The sequence below is a fragment of the Hibiscus syriacus genome, unplaced genomic scaffold (assembly GCF_006381635.1).
Source record: "Hibiscus syriacus cultivar Baekdansim isolate YM2019G1 unplaced genomic scaffold, ASM638163v2 tig00111774_pilon, whole genome shotgun sequence".
Taxonomy (NCBI): Eukaryota; Viridiplantae; Streptophyta; class Magnoliopsida; order Malvales; family Malvaceae; genus Hibiscus; species Hibiscus syriacus.
In genome coordinates this window covers 4679124-4698255 of record NW_024063175.1, presented here as the reverse complement: position 1 = coordinate 4698255, position 19132 = coordinate 4679124, and the positions used below count along the sequence as shown (strand labels likewise).

At 36.2% G+C, this 19132-nt stretch overlaps 2 protein-coding genes across 2 annotated transcripts; both read left to right on the top strand.

Annotated features, from left to right (window-relative positions):
- The first annotated feature begins 5242 nt into the window (after window positions 1–5242).
- Window positions 5243–9082, top strand: LOC120170253 (gamma-tubulin complex component 2-like). The gene is made up of 9 exons (XM_039178236.1): window positions 5243–5430; window positions 5672–5732; window positions 5822–5866; window positions 6693–6824; window positions 7322–7453; window positions 8068–8151; window positions 8226–8324; window positions 8445–8732; window positions 8932–9082. Exons 2-8 carry the CDS (start codon window positions 5703–5705, stop codon window positions 8592–8594), a joined length of 672 nt encoding a protein of 223 aa, XP_039034167.1. The 5' UTR covers window positions 5243–5430; window positions 5672–5702; the 3' UTR covers window positions 8595–8732; window positions 8932–9082.
- Window positions 9083–16115: 7033 nt separating this feature from the next.
- Window positions 16116–16685, top strand: LOC120170220 (serine/arginine-rich splicing factor 8-like). Its single transcript, XM_039178196.1, has one exon. It carries the CDS (start codon window positions 16116–16118, stop codon window positions 16683–16685), a length of 570 nt encoding a protein of 189 aa, XP_039034127.1.
- Window positions 16686–19132: the final 2447 nt, after the last annotated feature.

The window sequence follows — 19132 nt, the reverse complement described above, 5'->3', positions numbered from 1 at the left end:
TCATGATGGTCAACAGTAGGGGTGTGCAAATTCGGATACCCTGAACATCCGGGTCGGTGATTTCTCAGCCCATGTCCCGACCCGGATGTTCCGGGTATCCGGTAATCGGGTACCCGGATTTTGCGGGTATCCGATACCCGGATTTGCGGGTATTCGGATACCGGATTTTTTCTTCAAATTATTAAATATAAAAACACACAAATTTAAATGCTCGAAACTTTGAATTACATAATCTAATATCGAAACACAAAATTTAAAAGTTCGAAATATTAACATATCAATGAATATGAAAAAATCAAAAATGGAATATTGAAATAAGGTTATGAGCATGTTGGGTGCAAGTATCAGATAGGAGTGTTAGATTTTTCGGAAGGTTTTTTCATGTACTCAAGGGATTTGGGGTAGCATATTAGTCATATCCCCATATCTATATCTAATATATAGTGGAAAATTTTATATATATATATATATATATATATATATATATATATATATATATATATAATAAATAAACTTAATCGGGTACTCGGGTAACCCGGTACCCAAAAAATCAATTTTTGTGACCTAGGCCCGATCCGGAAAGTGTTGGGTCGGGTACCCGACTTAGCCGGGTAATTTTTTGAAAAAATACCCGGTTTTTAGATTTGGGTTGGCGGGTCGTGTAACATCCTCAATACCGGGTTAGTGACTAAATTGGAAAGTTTCAAATTTTGGTGATTAAAATAAATGAATGAATAGTATAAGGATTTATATGTAAATGATTGTGTAGGATTTAATTGAAAAAGAAGGAATGGAAGGGCCAAAGAGTCATTTGCAAGGAAAATTAATTAAAGAATGGATAAGGATATATGAGTACAAGTGGGTTGAAAAGAGAGAACAACAAAGGCTTCCAGAGTTCTCGTCTTCTTCTTCTTCTTCTTTCTTCTTTGTGTGTGAACCAAAGCAAGGTAAGATTTCTGATTATTGAGTTTCTTGTTAAATTTAATATTGGGTTTTGATTATTAGATGATAACTAAGCTTAAGGAAAGCTTAAGTTATCTTAACATCAAAGGATGATTGAGTTAGGAGAGATTTAAGATTTGAAGTTCTTAAATGAAATCTTGGAATAGAGTTCATAACTAGAATTGAAAGTTATATTTGACTTGTCATCAATCTAGTTAAGATATACGAAGTGTTATAAGCGGAATTCAAACATGTTGATTTATTAATGTAATTCTTGAATTACATATGAAGGATAGGATTTGAAGGTTAAGATGAAATAAATGAGTATAAATTGGTTTAAGGATGTGTACTAGAGTTAAGAATGAAAAAGAGGATTAAACATGAAGGATTTAATCCAAAATGAAAGAATTTTCGGGTTCAAAAAGAGGATTATGGGCAGAGTGCATCGATGCACATTCATAGTGCATCGATGCATCAAGGTTAAAACCCAGAAATTGTTTGAAGGTGTATCGATGCATTGGTAGTGCATCGATGCACTCTTTCAAAATAAAACATCGAATGCAATTCATGCATCGATGCATAAGTAGTGCATCGATGCATCCCATTAATAATGAAACATCGAATGCAATTGGTGCATCGATGCATAAGGAGTGCATCGATGCATCCCAGCAATAATAATACATCGAATACCTTTTATGCACCGATGCATCAGTAGTGCATCGATGCATACCTTCATTAAAAGATGAAATTGACTTTTCTCTTAGTCTAAAAAGTGAACCATTAGAGTATATTAGTTATAATACTGATATAAATCCATATGTGATTATGTAGATACTAAAAGTAAACTTATTCCGGAACGATCAAAGGATTAGAATCGAATCAAAGCAAAGCTAAGGTGAGTGCATACTATATGTATATTATAATGGAATAAGACTTGTGATAAGTCTAATCCCTATGTTGATTTTATAATACAGTAGTTGTGAACATGCATACATGATAATTATTGACACATGCATAAGACATATATGTTCATGTGATATGATATGTGATATGACATGTGATATGAGAACATGATATGAATGATATGAGATACATGATCACAAGAGAAATGTATGAGTACATGAACATATGGAATAATAATAATGCCCATAATATACGATATGAGAACTATAGGTGTAATTGGCATGCCAAGAGTCGAGGGTATAATAGTCCTTCGGGATGTAGGGGTCATACGAGACATAGATAATAGTCCTACGGGACGAATACTGAACTAAGGTTCGGTGCCCCATGAGGGAATTGATACGAGCTGTGGTGACAGCATTAGTGCACAACCTCAATGTACTCACATACCTCTATTCTCAATAATATACATGGGCTATGCAATTGAAATACCGATTTACAGTGAAAGTGATACAAGAAGATAAGTTTCGTATGTGCATTATATGTTATCGTGCAATAGATACATGCATATTGAAATGTCATGATCTAATTGTAAGTATGAACATTCATAAGTTTATTGTTGCATATTCATTTATTGCCTCACTAAGTCTATGACTTAGCGTGTAAGTGATTTACACGTAGGTACCAAGAATCAGGAAAAGTGGAAATAGAAGTAGCACGGACAGCAATACTACTAAGAGATCATATCATAAGTAATTGACAAAGTATGTACTTGGTTATGTATAGAATGTTGGCATGTAATAAGTGTTAATTACGAATACTCTGATCGATTTTGTATTTTATGGTCTTATGTAAATTAATGTATTTCGTTTTAATGAAAGTTTTAAAAATTCCCGAGATTTTCTATAAGAGTCAAAGTTTAAAAAGTCAATGTGACACCTCAAACTTGTATTCGGGTTGGATATGAGTTAAGGGTGTTACAGGTCGGATCAATCCAGTCGGATATTTTTACACACCCCTCGTGGAGAATAGAGAAAAGAGGGCAAAAGCTAAAATTTGTTCCATCATCATTTTAGGGGGCAAATAGAGAATTTAAATATCATTACGTACAGAAAATAAAATAATTAAAAAGGCCCTCTTTTTTGAAAATTTTCCTTTCCGCCACCTTTTTCTAAATGAGTATAAGTGTTATAGAAGAATACTCGGTCCCTAAACTTGAGAATATTTGATAAAATGGTCCTTAATTTTTTCTAATAAGTTTGAAATTCATTAAAAACAGTAAAAACTGCGCATGTCATATACAGCACGCTATGCATATAGCCTGTTACATGTAAAAAAATATTCTACGGTAAATTACATATTTAGTCACCAAGTATTCTTGTTGTTTTGTATTGTTCACCTAACTATTTTTTTAGATGATACTTAAAGTTATATTTTTATTCCGTTTTGCTCATCTGCCATTAAAAATAAACAGAACTATTGATGAGCAAATTTTTTTTTTTTAAATGATGTGGCATTACCTTATGATGACCCATCAATATCACCGATAATTTTAATGATAAGTGTCCAAAATGGAACCAAAACATAACTTTAAGTATATTTTTGAAAAAAATATAGTTCGCTGACCAAAATAGAACAACAAGAATAGTTGAATGACTAAATATATAGTTTACTCAAAAATCTATACACCACAACACTACAATCACCTATAAAAATTATAAATTTAATATTAAAAATAAAATACTATAAAAATTCAATTTTTTTATTAATTATTAGAAATTATAAAATTATTAAATATAAATATAAAAAAATAATTTAATATTTTATAGGGTAAATTACACGTTAAGTATCTAAATTATGAGTTTTGATCAGTTTTAGTACCCTGCCGTTAAAAAACTAATGACACAGTTGACGTCATAAAAAATATTTAATTTTAATTTAATATTTATATAAATTAAATATATAATTTGGGAATTTAAAACTTATAAATTGCCTAGCTTAGATGGTTTAGTGCTTGACTTACCTCTAAGAGAGTTGGGTTTGAATATATGCAGAAACATTTCTCTCTTAGGGATATTTTCCCTTAGTTTTGTTCTAATAAGTTGGTGATTAAAAAAAGTTGTCACGTCAGCTGTGCCGTTAACGGCGGTGTAAAAAACCTAAAGTTAAATATTTTTTTTTAAAATTAAAAGTTTAGGTATTAAAATGGATTAAAACTGATAGTTTAGGTACTAATTGCATAATTTACCCTTTCTATAACATATTGAAAATTTGAATACTTTCATTAAAAAGTATTTATTTGTCTTTGGTCAGCTTGAGTCTAATATTGTTTCTGGAGCATATTTTTAGTAGAATCAACCCTGTAGTAAAGTAAAAATACAACTCAAATTCTCCTCTACACCAAATATTAATGAACATCAATTTCACTGAAAATATATTCAATGAATAACAGAAGACTCTGACTATTGAGAAGATAACCGAATTAACCTTTAAATATAATTATATTAAGAGGCCCAATCCATTTAAAATCCATTTAAAACCCAAATCAATATTAATTAATTAAAATAATATTAAAATTAAATTCAAAATGTTTGAATCAAATTAATTAGATATTATTTAAATTAATTGTAAATTGTTTTTTTAATTAAAAAAATATTAAATTCTAAAATTCTAAAAAATTTCGGTTAATTCGAAAATTAACCGAATTAACCGAAATTTATTCGGTTCGGTTAATATTTTTGAAAAAAAGTTCGGTTCGGTTAACGGTTAAAGAAAAAAAAAGTTCGGTTAATTTGAAAATGGTAGTTCGGTCGGTTCGGCCACCGAATTAACCGAATGAACACCCCTAGTCGAAAGACATTCGAAGAATTTTCTAATGAAAACATTTATTTTAACACCTTATAAATATATTTAAATTTAATTTTTTATATTTATAATTTATTATTTTATAATTTCTTTAATTGGTTATTTTATAATTTTTTTAATTTTACTTAAAATTTTAATTTTTTATAGTGTTTTATTTTTAATATATTTATAAAAATTCTAATAATTTCTTTATTAAAGTTTTTAAATAAAGATAAAATAAACTATCAATTTTAAATTAAAATCAATTTTTCTTTCAAATTCAATAAAAAATGAAACAAAGACTGGAAAAAATGCAACAGCTAGCGAGCCCGTCCGTTAAGTTTTAAATGACGGGTACTAAAATGAAATAAAGACTAAACGTGAGGCATGGTTTTGAAAAAATTAAAAATTAGGTACTAAAACAGACAAAACAGATAGTTTAAGTACTAATCACGTTGTTTACCCTTAAATTTATAAGTCAGAATTTAAAGACTAAATTAGAAAAGTTGTAAAAATTAGTGACTATTTATTACTTTTATCCTTTTACGGGTCTTTATGAAGTGAAGAATTGAGAGAAGAATCGCACTGTTAAATCGCTCAGAAAAAGAATAGACATGTTTTGCTATAAGAGGATTTTTCTTTATATTCAAATCGTTTGAAAAAAAAAGGAAAATGGAATCAAGTTGCCCTTCAACCCCTCGCTGGAATCTCGACAGACCTTTTCTCACCGGCAGATTTCATCAGGTTCTTCTGTTCTCCCTCTCACTTTCTCGAGAATCAATCGGAAAGAAGGAACTTGCAGTTCCAAATTTTCTCGCATTTTTTCAAATCTACAACCTTCATGTCTGTCTACATTCATTTTCAAAGAAAATGATTAAACAGAAGGAACGCATTTCCAAATCTAACAATTCCTTTTGCTCTCTTCTCGTCTATTTCAAGTTATTGTAGCTTCTTAGTTGTTAAGGTAGATTAATGGTTCTTCCAGGAAATAAAGGGGACATCTCGTTTGGCAGCTGATGCGAAGGGTTTTCCTTCGGATTGTTCAGGTATTTAATCTTTATTTCGTTTTTATGTTTTTTTTTCTTATTTTAGTTATATTTTTAAGCTTAATCTTTTTGTTTTTGTCCCTAATCAGCTCTGGGTTGGAAATCCAATCGGTTGTTATGATGCTGCGGTTCAGGTATTCTTCACTCATGCTAGTTTCCACTCAATTTCCTTTATTGTTTTAAAAGAAGACTGATGTTAACAATATTGGATACATCGTTTCTTTGGTACATTTTTTAATCGATTAATAATTCAACTGAACTTGCAATTTTAATTGCAAATTATTTTTTCCTGATGTAGAATTATAATGGTTTATTATTAGAGAGTATTGAGTTTGCAATGAAAGATGTAACAATATGTTTTTTTAATTTTGTGATGAGATGCGCTCTACTGATAGAGTGAATGCCCATGTTGTTAATGTTGGTATGATTGGCTTCTGTTGGAAGTCAGAGTTTTAGTTTCATTGATGAAAATTCAACAACCTGGTAGTTTTTGGTCGACAACAGAATTATCCAATTTTCTGTTGATTCATCTTATGTCTATTTGTGGGATTTTATTTTGTGGTACTTGCTGCTAATTAATTGAACTGTTGTCTTTAAACCAGTGCTTTTTTTTTGTTTTGCCACTTTTGTCTAAGTCTAAACTGTTTCTTATTTCTAGTTTACATGGGGATGGGTGAAAATTATGAGCTCCATGAGATTTTGGGGCTGCATATTTTGGAGAAAAAAATGCTGCATGTTATCTAAATTTCCTTTTGGTTTATTCATAAAACTGTTTTAAGAGCAGACGCTGATCTGCATAAGGAGGTATTTTCTTTGTTATGTGCATTAGTCTTATTCTACTTCATGTGGATTGTACTTGTCACTGTTGACTTATAGTTTTGTTCTGTTTCTATTAATTTGTTGTAACCTGTGAAGATCTCACAAATAGTGTATGTATTAATTGGTTAATTTGGTTTATAGGAACTTATTGTCATTGATGATCTCCTTTTTGCGTTGGTTGGAGTTGAAGGACGATATATTTCGATCAAAAGAATGCATGGAAAGGCTGATTTTAGTTTGCAGATTGATGCATCCATGGATTTAGCACTTCAGGTTAGAAATTTTCTTCTGTTGGCACAAACAAGTATTCACTATCCTTTGTGGCTGAATTGCTTTTGCTCTGGAAATTTGCCATTACGGTGATTGGAAAACTCGATGCCTACCTTGCTGCTAGCCTGCTACACGTGTTTTTTGGTCATTCTTCATTAAGCATGACAGGGACTTGCATTTTAGTGTTGGATTCAATTTCATTAAGTAAGAAGCTCTAGTAGCAGACTGCTTGAGCATGGTTTCTTTAGGGGCTCTTCAAGAACACTTGTTATGGAGTCTAGATTATTGAAGATAAACTATACTCCTAGAATTAAAAATAATTCCCCTAAAAACTATCGATAAATTAGTTCCATGGAGTATTTTAGTCTAGGAGTATGATGATGGCCACTTTTGATAATTTTGTCTATGTTAAAAATTGATAGGAGATGTTGCAAATGTATTATGTGTGATTTTCTCCCTTGCCTTTGCACATAGTTAACTGATTGAGATCACCATTGCAGGAATTAGCAAAACGGATATTTCCTTTGTGTGAGAGTTTTCTCTTGATTGATGAGTTTGTAGAGTCCAGATCTCAGTTCAAGAATGGCCTTGTCAATCATGCCTTTGCTGCTGCATTGAGGGCACTCCTTTTGGTAGGTTCTTTAGGCTTTGATTCTTTTTGATTAGATAATATTGCATTGCTCTGCTGTAATTTACTTTCTATTCAAAAGGTGATCCAACCTTCTGTTCTTATCCATCCTTGTAAACATTATCATTTATTGCAATGGCTATTGTTGTCTAATTCACACACATTGGTTTTCTTTTTCTATATTTTTTCCTTTTTTCAAGCAGATCAGTATATACCAATTGAGTTGTGACTGTATTCAAGATGCAGGGTTGCTGGCTTATTTGACATGGATGTTCACAATTGATACATGATATGATTTCTCTTGGTGCTATGATAAATGATGGGATTTATAGTTAGAAAATGCACATCTTTCAGGATTTTAAAGCCATTGAGAAAATAGGGCTTTGGGGTTTTAAATATGGTTGTAAAGAAAATTCCAACTCCCTTTGTCATTTTTTTATGTCTCTCTGTCAATTGAAACCTATAGTTCCCTGCTCGGTAGAGTTTTTAGGTTGGCTGTTAGTAGTTTCTTTATCATACTTCATATTTTGTATGACTTTGCTGTTAAATAGATTCATGATTTCTCTTTTGACAATCTGCATAATCATTTTCTCACTATCTGTCAACTTTCTTGATCAGGATTATCAGGCCATGGTTGCACAGCTTGAACACCAATTCCGACTTAGAAGACTTTCTATTCAAGGATTGTGGTTTTATTGTCAGGTTTGGATCTATTCTTAATCCTTTCGTTTTTCTAGAATGTACCACTAAGGATGCTTTCTTCCATGTGTTCGCAGCCCATGATGGGCTCCATGCAAGCATTGTCCACTGTGATAAGGAAGGTTTCAACTAATAATTATGCAGGTTCTACAGTGCTTAATTTGTTGCAGAGCCAGGTGAGATGTTTTTGTAGTTGATTTATGGAGGAAAATATTTTTTTTTAGTAATTTATTATTGCATTACAACTTAGAAGATGATGTTTGTTTCCTTTGTCCAATTTTCTTATTTGATTTCAGGCTAAGGCTATGGCCGGTGATAGTGCTGTGAGGTCATTACTAGCGAAAATGACTCATTCTGCTAGCAATGCTTACCTTAGCATACTGGAAAGGTACCCCCTGTACCCTGCAATAACTGCAGCATATCAGATTTTTGTTACTTATGCATAAATGTCTGGAATCTTCAAGTCTTTTTACTTTATCTGGTTATGTTTTTAAGAATGTCCTACATGCTTGTGTATCTTATTCCGCGCACTATTTTTGCAACAAAATATATTATAGTTGGTGAGTGGAAAAATGTGTTTCTGAGTTTCTTTTCCAAAGAAACATCAACTAATATGGAATGCTTGTCAATTATTTCACTACTATCTATATATTTTCATTGTTATAGGATTAGGGAAAACTATCTAATTGAGAACAAGAAAACTTGAATATCAGGTATGACTGATTTGGCATGTTTGAATGAAATAATTGAACAGATTTGTTTAAAATATGGGTATCTGGTGAGGTTTTTGGTTTGTGCTAGGGGTTGTGTTAGTTGAAGGCTTGTCTTTCTGAGAAGGAATGAGTGTTAAGCAGACTAATAGCATTTTTCCGAACCCACATGTGGTCCGTATATGAAATGACGGAATTGCTTTGTTTTGTCTGGTCCTGTGTGTTTGAATGTGCTAATAGTTAGCTGTCTTTATTAGCATCCATGTTATGTTCTGTTTATGCCCTTGATATAGAAATGAGTTAAAAATGTCAAAACATCCTATGGCTAATAATTTTTTTTTTGATAGGAATAAAAGGCCTCAATAAACCCCCTTGGTGGTTAACGGAACTTAAAAATAGTTCCTTAATCCACACAAGGAGGAAAGGAGTGCCCTAGGATTCAATAAACTCAAATATAACAAAGTAATACAAACCATCTCCCTCAAGAGATATAAAACCAAAAAGAAACAGCCCTTAACAGAGCATAATTCAACCAATACCCGCCTTAGCTAGGACATCCGCCTCTATATTGGCTGTCCTACTAACCCAACTAATAAAACCTTCAAAAACACTAAGCTTTTGAATAATGTCTTTAACTATTTGAACATAAACAACAGGACAAGAGACCACATCCTTAATCCAGCCAATGCCACCTGACTATCACTCTCAATAATCAATCTATCTTTAACCCTATGACGAATAGATTCAAAAAATCTAAACCCTTTAGGATAGCCTTCAATTCCATTAAAGTTGGGGGCCCGGACCAGCCGGCTCTTTGAAGGAGCCAAGAATCGAACTAGACATGTCTTTCAAAATACCACCTAAGCCACTCCTCTTCCAATCACTTGAGGTAGCCGCATCCACATTAAGTTTAACAAAACCTTTTGGAGGAGGGGACCAAGGAAACACGGTTGAAACCAGATAAGAATGGGATGAGTAGGAATCCACTATGGACGGGTCAGCAATAATATCATCCTTGGAAATAGTAACTTGAGTTTCCTTAGCTAGAAACCATGAAGCAAGCCTGCACCTAGCTAGAAAGAAAATCTCTGCTCGGTCAAGCTTCCCTCCTTCAAACACAATAAATTCCTGGTCTTCCAAATTGTCCATAGAACAGCTCCAGGAATAAATGGCCAGATAAGAGAGTTGGTCTTCAAGTCATTCCAAGCCAATAGGAATCTTTTAGCATCTGCATGAAAAACCGACTGAAAATTCCAATATCCCAAGAATTTCATCCAAATTGGCCAAACAAACGAACAGGAAAAAAATAAATGCGATGAAGACTCGTCTTCAAGATTACAGAAAACACAAAGTATCATTTATGCCCCGAACACCTCTCTTAACCAAAGCTGTCTTGACCGCCAACTTCTTTAATATAACTTGCCAAAGAAAAGTCTCAACTCTTGGAGGCAACCGACCCCTCCAAACATTATACTTCCAAAATTTAGCTTCCTCTGAATCGGGAGAACCCGAATAAGATAGGTTGACACTGATTTCACAGTGAAAACCCCTTCCCCATTCCCCTTCCAAAACAGTCCATCAGTGGCATCAGCAGAAATAGAGAAATCAGAGATAACAACCATCAAATTTGCCCATTGCTCAAATTCCCAGTCATTCAACTCTCTCCTCAACTGAACATTCCAAATCCAACCCCCTGAACTGAACTCCCCAAACTGAGATAATCTTCCTTCTTTATTTACTGCAATAGAAATATTCTAGGGAACAAAACCATCAAAGGATGATCCATTGTCCAATTGTCTTGCCAAAACCGAATGTTCCTCCCATTGCCAATTTTAAAGCTATATTACCTCTGATACTACAGCCCAACGAATCAGCATTATATGATTTCTCACCATATCTCCACATCCAGGATAGTTTAGGAGAGACTTTACTGTCAAACTGCATCAAGGAAGGATCCAATTTATATTTGATGCATAGCATTTCCCTCCAAACCGCCTCCCTCTCAATAGCAAACCTCCAGCCCACTTTTCCAAAAGTGCCCTATTCACCACCTTTAAATTAGGAACCCCCAATCTCCTTCAATTTTTGGTTTACAAACATCGGACCAGCTTACCCAATGTATCTTCTTTCTCCCATCACCACCACCCCACAAAAATTGACATGATAGAATTTAGAGTCTTGTAAACTGAAGCTGGAACCTTGAACATTGACAAAAAGTAAATCGGGAGTGAGCATAGAACTGATTTTTAGAACTAGCCTGCCTGCAGTGACAGAGAGGAGCCTTTCCAGCCCGCTAACCTCTTATTAAAGCTTTGAACCACTGGATCCCATAGAATGTTGGAGTTCCTATGTGGACCTAGAGGGGAGACCCAAATATTCTGAGGAAAAGAGCCCACTGAACATCCAATCATAGCTGCCCAACCCTTAATTCCTCTTTCCTTAAGTTCACTCCAAATAATTACACTTCTTTAAATTCAGCTGGAGACCAGAAATAATCTCAAACACCCGAAGAACCCTCTTTACATTCAAGATCTGTTTTCCGACGCCCCACAGAACATAATAAGGTCGTCAGCAAATTGCAAATGGGTTAAATTAAAATCCCTCTCGTCTTTTCTAATGACCAGTCCCGAAAAAAGCCCTCGTGAACAGCCTTCGCTATTAATAGATTCAATAGTTCCCCAACTAAATTGAACAACAATGGAGACAAGGAACAGCCTGCCGAAGACCCCTCGCCATAGGAATTTCCTCAGTAGGAACTCCGTTCACCAAACTGAAACAGTCGCTGAAGTGACACATTTCGAAATCCAACCTATCCATCTAGAACCAAAGCCCATTTCCTTCATTATTCTGAACAAATAGGCCAGTCAAGAGTATCATATGCCTTCTTGAAATCAGCCTTAAAAACACACCCTTTTAAACCATTCTTCCTCCAAAGTCAATCCCTTCATTTATAAGAGAACAGTCCAGGATTTGCCGACCGGGGATAAAAGCGAATGACTTGGACTGATCAAATCTGAAATGCAGCTCCTAAGTCTTCTTGACAAACATTTCGAGAGTATCTTATACAATCCACCAACAAGGCTTATAGTCTAAAATCGTCCAGACCAGCAATGTTAGAAATCTTAGGAATAGAGTGATGAAAGTGTGATTTACACCATGTTCCCATTCCTTCCCAGTAAAATTATGAAAGAATTTCATAATATCTACCTTAAGGAACTGCCAAAACCTCTTAAAAAATCCCAATTAAAGCCATCAGGACCGGAGCTTTTGCTGCCACAAGATTTCACCACTTCCCACACTTCCTCCTCAGAAAACTCCTGTTCTAAGAACTGCTTCTGCTCCAAAAAAATTCTGGGAAAATCCAGATTCAATCATCAATCTCTAAAGTAGTTCGTTCATTATAGATCTTAAAAAACTCTTTAACTATGGCCTTAATTGCCGTTGGTCTTCAACTGTTTCCCCTTTGAAGTTTTAAGCAAGTAGAGCATTCCTTTTATTCCTAATCGTAGCACAAGTGTGGAAGTATTTAGTATTGCGGTCCCCTCAACAATCCAATTAGTTCGAGTACTGAAACCAGATCTGCTCCTGAATCTTGTGAAGCTTCCACAATTCTGCTTAGATTTTTCAATTCAATTAATACCTCCTGTCAACAGTTCCTTGCTTCTGTTGAATGTCATCCTCTATCAACGAAATCTCTTCTCTAACTCAGAAATCAAAGCACCTGGATACTTCTCTCTGGTTCCCAGACCACTTCTTAATTGCATGTTTGGTGTTCCTCATCAGACTAAAAACGCCTGCCTCTTCTGACTATCCTTACCACTCTGAAAAGAAGAAACAACCAGATCCTCAAACCCTCCTCATCCATCAAATAATTGAATAATCTAAAGGGTTTTCTACCCCAGTCCACCCCTTTATTCTCCAGAACTATAGCATTATGATCTGACAAAGATCTTGGTAGAAGCGACTGCACAACGCCCGGAAACAGCTCTAGGAAACGACAATCAACCAAAAACGGTCCAATCTAACAAAGTGGGATTATCTTGGTTATTACACCAAGTGAACCTACCCCCTTCAAAGGAAGATCAATCAAGCCCGTTATGAAGATGAACTCATTAAAGATCTCATTGAACTCCTACTTTGACCCCTTCCCAACTTCTCATCTCTTGTAAATATACATTGAAATCCCCTCCCACACAAATGGGATAAGTCTGTCCACTAAGAAACTGCTCAATTCTTCAAAAAAACCAGATTTCTCCTCCTCCCTGCTGGACCGTAGAATTAATGAAACCACCCCGAATCAATACTCCGAAGTTTACCGAAAGTAGCTATGAATCTCCTGCTAACAAACTGATTCTCCAGCTCAAAAACATTGTCATCCCAACAACACAACAGCCCCCCGCTGATCCAACTGAAGGAGATTCCAAATTCCTTTAGTTTATTAATTCCACTTCTCCTAAAAAAAGACTTCCTAAATTCTCAGTCTTAGTTTCTTGCAGCCAAAGAAAAGTAGGATTAAAGTTGGAGACTAAATTCTGAACAGCCCTCTTTTTCTCGTTTTTCCCCAAACCCCTAACATTCCATGAACATATTACTAGCTTTGTCATCATCAAAAAGGAAATAGGTGCAGACACACTCCTCAATCAACCAATCCATTATTAACCCATTTACGCCTTTCTCTAAAGCTATGATTTTATCCAAAAAGGCTTCTTTCCCTTCCTTAAAAGACACACCCAAAAGCTTGCTAAACCTCCCAAGTTCCACGCTTCTTTCAACAGAATCGAAAAAGCTGAGGAGGATGCTGTATCATGCTCACCTGGTCTAGGGCTTCACGATACAGGATCCTTTAGTTCTTCTCTTCCTTCTAATCAGCAAACCAGATTGGACTTTAGCAATCACTTCTGAAAGTAACCTTCAATCTCCCTTCCTACACTCCCACCCCCATATCCATTGTCAAGATAGGATCAAGACTCCCCTCAGCAATGTTCTCTGCTGATAAACAGAACTGAATATTAGTATGGAATCAACATCTAGCTCCCTCTGCTTAACTACGGCACCCCTGTTTCAGACGAGATGTTCAACAAATCCCATACCAGTATCTTCTTTCCCTCGACCTGTTGTAAACCCTTTTGCAATTGCTCAGACTTCTAGTTTCCAGCACATTACCTCTGTTGTAAACTCCCTTCTAGAGCGAAAGTAACTGCCTCCCCTTGAGTTGTTATTTGAAACCTGTTCCAATGGTCTTAAATTTTCTTCTTCGGGGTCTATCTCTACACTAAATGCTTCTCTACAATTGGACTCGATTCCAATACCTTGGACACTCCCCTGCTTTTTCCTGATAATGAATGTTTCAACCAATTCCCCAAACTTATTAATTGTATATGCTGGCCCAGAAATAAAACCCGAAAAGTATTTTGACCAGACTGCCCAGAATCTTCAGAATGGGCCTGAGATCCATCAGCCGAATAATTTTGACTTCTAATCCCCAACCTGCATACTCACCAACTTTAAACTTCCAACAGTCTGACTTTCTGACAGACCACATTTACTATCTTTCCTATCTAAGGAAAGTCTTGCTAGCTGTCTGTCCGCACTAGCTCCTCCAGAAACACGAAAACTCCCTGGTCAATCCAATTGTCCACTGACAAACGATTTTCCCTTCTGCGCAAGTCTCACCTTCCCCATGAACTGACAACAATCTGTCTTCATCCTTCTCAGACATCCTCTCTTCAAAAATATCTCACGGAATCCTCCACCGGAAAATTATTGAAAAACGAACTAGAATATTCACTAGCTGATCCAATCTTGATACTTACTTTGTATGATCTTCCATACGATCCAAGAGTAATAACCTCTGGAACATCAAAAGGACTTTCCACCTCAATAGATTCTTGCCCATTGTGAGATCTTCTCTTTTCCTTGTATTATCATGGATATCTACCACACTGCCCATCTACCAGCCAACTTCTCGAAGAAGGGTTCATTCCAGCATAACAAAGGAACACCTTTTAATTCCGCCATGCGAAGGCCATTGGTACCCCGGCTTCATTCAGTAAAGGTTCCACTCGCTCGAACCATGTTTTAAAACTTCTTCCTTCTTACTCCATAACTCCCATCTCCTCATGAGATTTAAGAACTATCACAAGAATTCCCAGACATAGCCCCATCTCGCAATTTGAACATCATGGCCTTCTTTTAATATGCCGTCCGAATGAGCTCCACTTGAAAGGAGTATTTGATAATCCCTATTTCCCTTGACATTCCTCCTCTGGATATCCTCAGACATTAGATCATTGTTCCCCTTCTATTCCATTAGACAACAGAGCATCCCTATAAGATCTATCATCCCTCCTACTTCTATATTAACTCTATCTCTTGATTTTGAAGATTCTGCATTAATCTGACCAGCATCATTGTTTGAAGAAGAAAGCAACACCCTTGACCTTGAACGTTCATCCTTAAATCTGGCAGGACTAACTGAGATCTTCCTTCCATCAATCACAATCCCGTTTAACTCCTCAACAGCCCTCTTCAGATCCTCCTCCCTCTTAAAATGAACAAAGGCAAAAGTAGAGAACTTGTATTTTGGATTTCTAGTTTGGCTGGGAATAAAGACTCTCGTAACAGGACCATGAACTAAGAATAATTCCCTAAGCGTACGATGGGAGACCCTTTTACTTAGATTATCGATAAACGCCGACCAACACTCAACCGGAACTGACTTTCCTTTCAAATTCTCTCTCTCTACGTTTTTCTCTCTCTCCCTATGGCTAATAATTGAAAAATCTCCTGGTCACTAGAGATGATAAGTATTGGTTGACTGAACATATTACATGTTGCAATTCTCACAATGATATTATGGTTGCAAGAAGACTATGTTCCACTTTACTGGAGAAATTCAAGTTATTGATAACGTTGAAATTTGATTTCTACAGTAAATTCTGAATATTCTTTTTTTTTTTTGATAGAAGTTGGAGGTCTCATTAAAAACTCCCTTCATATTCTTCCACATACATAGAAGTATGTTGAAGAACTTGGAAGGAAGAAAAGATTGCCTCTATTTTATTAAATAGATACCAAGTACATGTGGTAACACTAACACCGATCCCTCAAACGGGAATAAACACCCTTACAAAAACCATATCACCTAAAATTCTTCCATCTTCAAACAAAAAGCCCCTAAGACAGTAACCCTATTTCTAAAATTCTTCCATCTTCAAACAAAAAGCCCCACGGGAAATATATAACAGCTGCAAAGGAATGATGAGAGAGAGTGTCAGGAAAGAAGAAAGAGAAAAAGGAATAGGCCAGTCTTCCTCCGGCGGGAGTTGGACTGTATTCGTTGACAACCTGAGTAAGAGAGTCACTAAGAGTGAGCTAAGAAACATATTTATCGATCAGGGTCAGGTGGTGAGAATTTTCATACCAAATGTGGTGAACAGGCCAAAGTATAAATCTTTCACTTTTGCCTTCGTTCAATTTGGTAATGAAACAGAGATGAGGAATGCAGTTGAAAATATTAACGGGTTGTGGATAGATGGGAGGAAAATTTATGTTGGAGTTGCAAAGTATCAGAGTGTTCGACCAAGGGTTGCTGGTTCTTCTCGTCTTTCAGTTGGTGTCCAGGAAAAGGTTATATTTGATAAAGCTAATCCAAGTTCGAAGGCTGCGTTTCCGAGCAGATTAAGAGATGATAGATCATACAAAGATGTCTTGGTGTCGTGCAGTTCGCAAAAGACTGAGTCGGAGCATATAGGAAAAAGTTACGAAAGTCTAGACAGGGGAAGGGATGAAGAAGAAGAATATTTGGGAAATGCATATTCCTACTGAAAATTCAAGTTGGGTGAAAAGATCTCTAACGGGTATTGTGAAACATTCCTTTGAGCTGGAGTTGGTTCAAAAGGTTTGGCTAGTGATGGTTTGAAGTTCAAATTGCGAGCTGGGGATATGTTTGGAACTCTTGTGTTATAACGTTCAAATCAGAGGAATTGATGAAGGATGTGTGGTCAAATAAGAGTAAGGAGTTATGGTTCTGGTTTGATCGGTTGGCACCTCTGTTGAATGAAGGTGGAGTGCCTATGGCTTATTGTTTGGTGGAGCTGTTCGGTGTCCCTCTGTTATGTTGGCAAGAGAATTTCTTACAGAAGTTAGCTGGAAGGTGGGGTTCAGTGGAGGTCATCCAGGATTCGACTCTAACAAGGGAAGATCTCTCGATGGTGAAAATTTTGCTTAGGGTGGAAAGTCCCTTTGACGTCCCGGAAGTGTTTACTCTAGGTTCCTATGGAAGATCATACAAGGTGACTTCTAAGTTGGGATCTACTTCCCAGGTTTCAAATTTCTTTCATGGCATATCGCCGGATAAATTTTCCGACGATAGAGTCACAGTCGTAGAGTCGTCAGAGGAGGAAGACGATAGTATACGTTCGTCAGACATGGCAGGTCCAGGTCAGCTTGATGTGGAAGATCGACAGAAAGTGGACTTATGGATTGATCAGGGATTTCCTGTCGGGGTTGGTGCAGCAGGTGAAGAAAATCAGTTTTCAAAATGAAGCTTGGCAGGGAAAGACATTAATGAAGTTGTGTCAGAAGGTCACAGTTTGGGGAGTAGTAAAAAGGGAGATTATGCTGGGCTAGGTTTAAGAAATAAGGGGGATTATAAAGACAGTTTGTGTCGGGTTGGTGCAGCAGTGACAGAAATCATTTTCAAAAGAGCTTGGCAGGGAAAGACATTAATGAAGTTGTGTCAGAAGGTCACAGTTTGGGGAGTAGTAAAAGGGAGATTATGCTGGGCTAGGTTTAAGAAATAAGGGGGATTATAAGACAGTTTGCAGCCTTCAGACAGGAGCATGAGCCTTTTTTCTCCTATCTTGAGACTAGTTCCGGCTGGGCCAGCAGTCAAATTCATTGGGCTCGGAAATGCTAATCAAAAGCAAATTCATAATGTTACTAGCAGCTCTGGGATGGAGACAAAGACAGAGGCAGTCAAGGCTTATGGTCTGAGGCGGTTTTAAGGATACAACAGTATGGATGGTGAAGTGGGGTCTGCTGAAGGCTTAAAGTTGTCATGTTTTAGAGCTGGTTCGCCAACTCGTTCTGCTAGTCCTATTTCTTGAAGAGTGCCCCGTTGGGAAAGCTAATTAAGAGTCATAAGAGATTTTACAGCAGGTCCAGAGAAAGAAAATTTGGTTGGATGATCCAGGAAGGGTTTCTAGTTTTAAAGTTGGGTAGGTCTCCTATTTCAAGTGGTTTTCATTCTAAAGTTCAGAGGCGGCTGGTTGGCTGAAGGGGTTTGTGTTGATCAAAGAGCAAGCGCTCTTACAGAGAATGAAAGATCCCTCACTAGGGATGCTCTAGACCATGCTAGTGTGACTACAGTATCCACATTAACATTCTCAGGTTGAGGAGCGATTGCTACCTGGAGATAAGCAGATGCTGGGCATTTCTTTCAAGGAAGGGAAGAATGCTTTCTACAAAAAATTATGGATTTGGAGAAAGGTTTGAGTCAGGCTAGCTGAGTCCTAAGATGGATTCTGGATTGCTTTGGTATTTTTTATAATTGAATATGATGACAAAACTCATTATCTTGTCCTGGAATGTTAGGGGGCTGGGCAAAAAGGAAAACAGAGCTGTTCAGAAGTTATCCTTAGAGAAAAAACCAATGTTTCTTTTTCTCCAAGAGACAAAACTTGAGATTTTACCAAGCTCATTTTTAAGAAGAAGTGGGTGAATAAGCTGCAGGGGTTCGTTGTGTCTCCAGTAGCTGGATCTTCAGGAGCTTATTTAGTTGTTGGGATTAGTTGTTTTGAGTTAGAAGACCAGTTTATCCATAGGAGGTTTATTGTTGTTTTTTGGGATGTTCAAATCCAACCAATTTAGGTGTGGATTCATTAATGTTTATGGTTCGTCTGTGGAAGAAGAGAAGGCCAGTTTCTTTGAAAAATTGGGACAGTTTTTAAATGGTGCAGTTTGCCTTTATGTGTGGGAGGGATTTCAATGCTTACTTAACAAGAGGAGAAGGATGGCAGGTCTCAAAATAGAAATTCAATGGATTTTTCACTCTGTTCATTCAGCAAACGGGGATGATTGACTTACCTTTAAGGGGGGAATTATACATGGAGCAGTAATTTAGGCTGTTTAGCTATTTGATGACTGAGGACGCTTCCAGAGAAAGTTGCAGAGTCTATTAGTGAGTTCAAGAGGGTCGGAAAAAAGCAGGAATTCTGAGCATTCTTAGAAATACTAAGTTTGCTATAAGACTTGGTCTGGAAATAGGAATC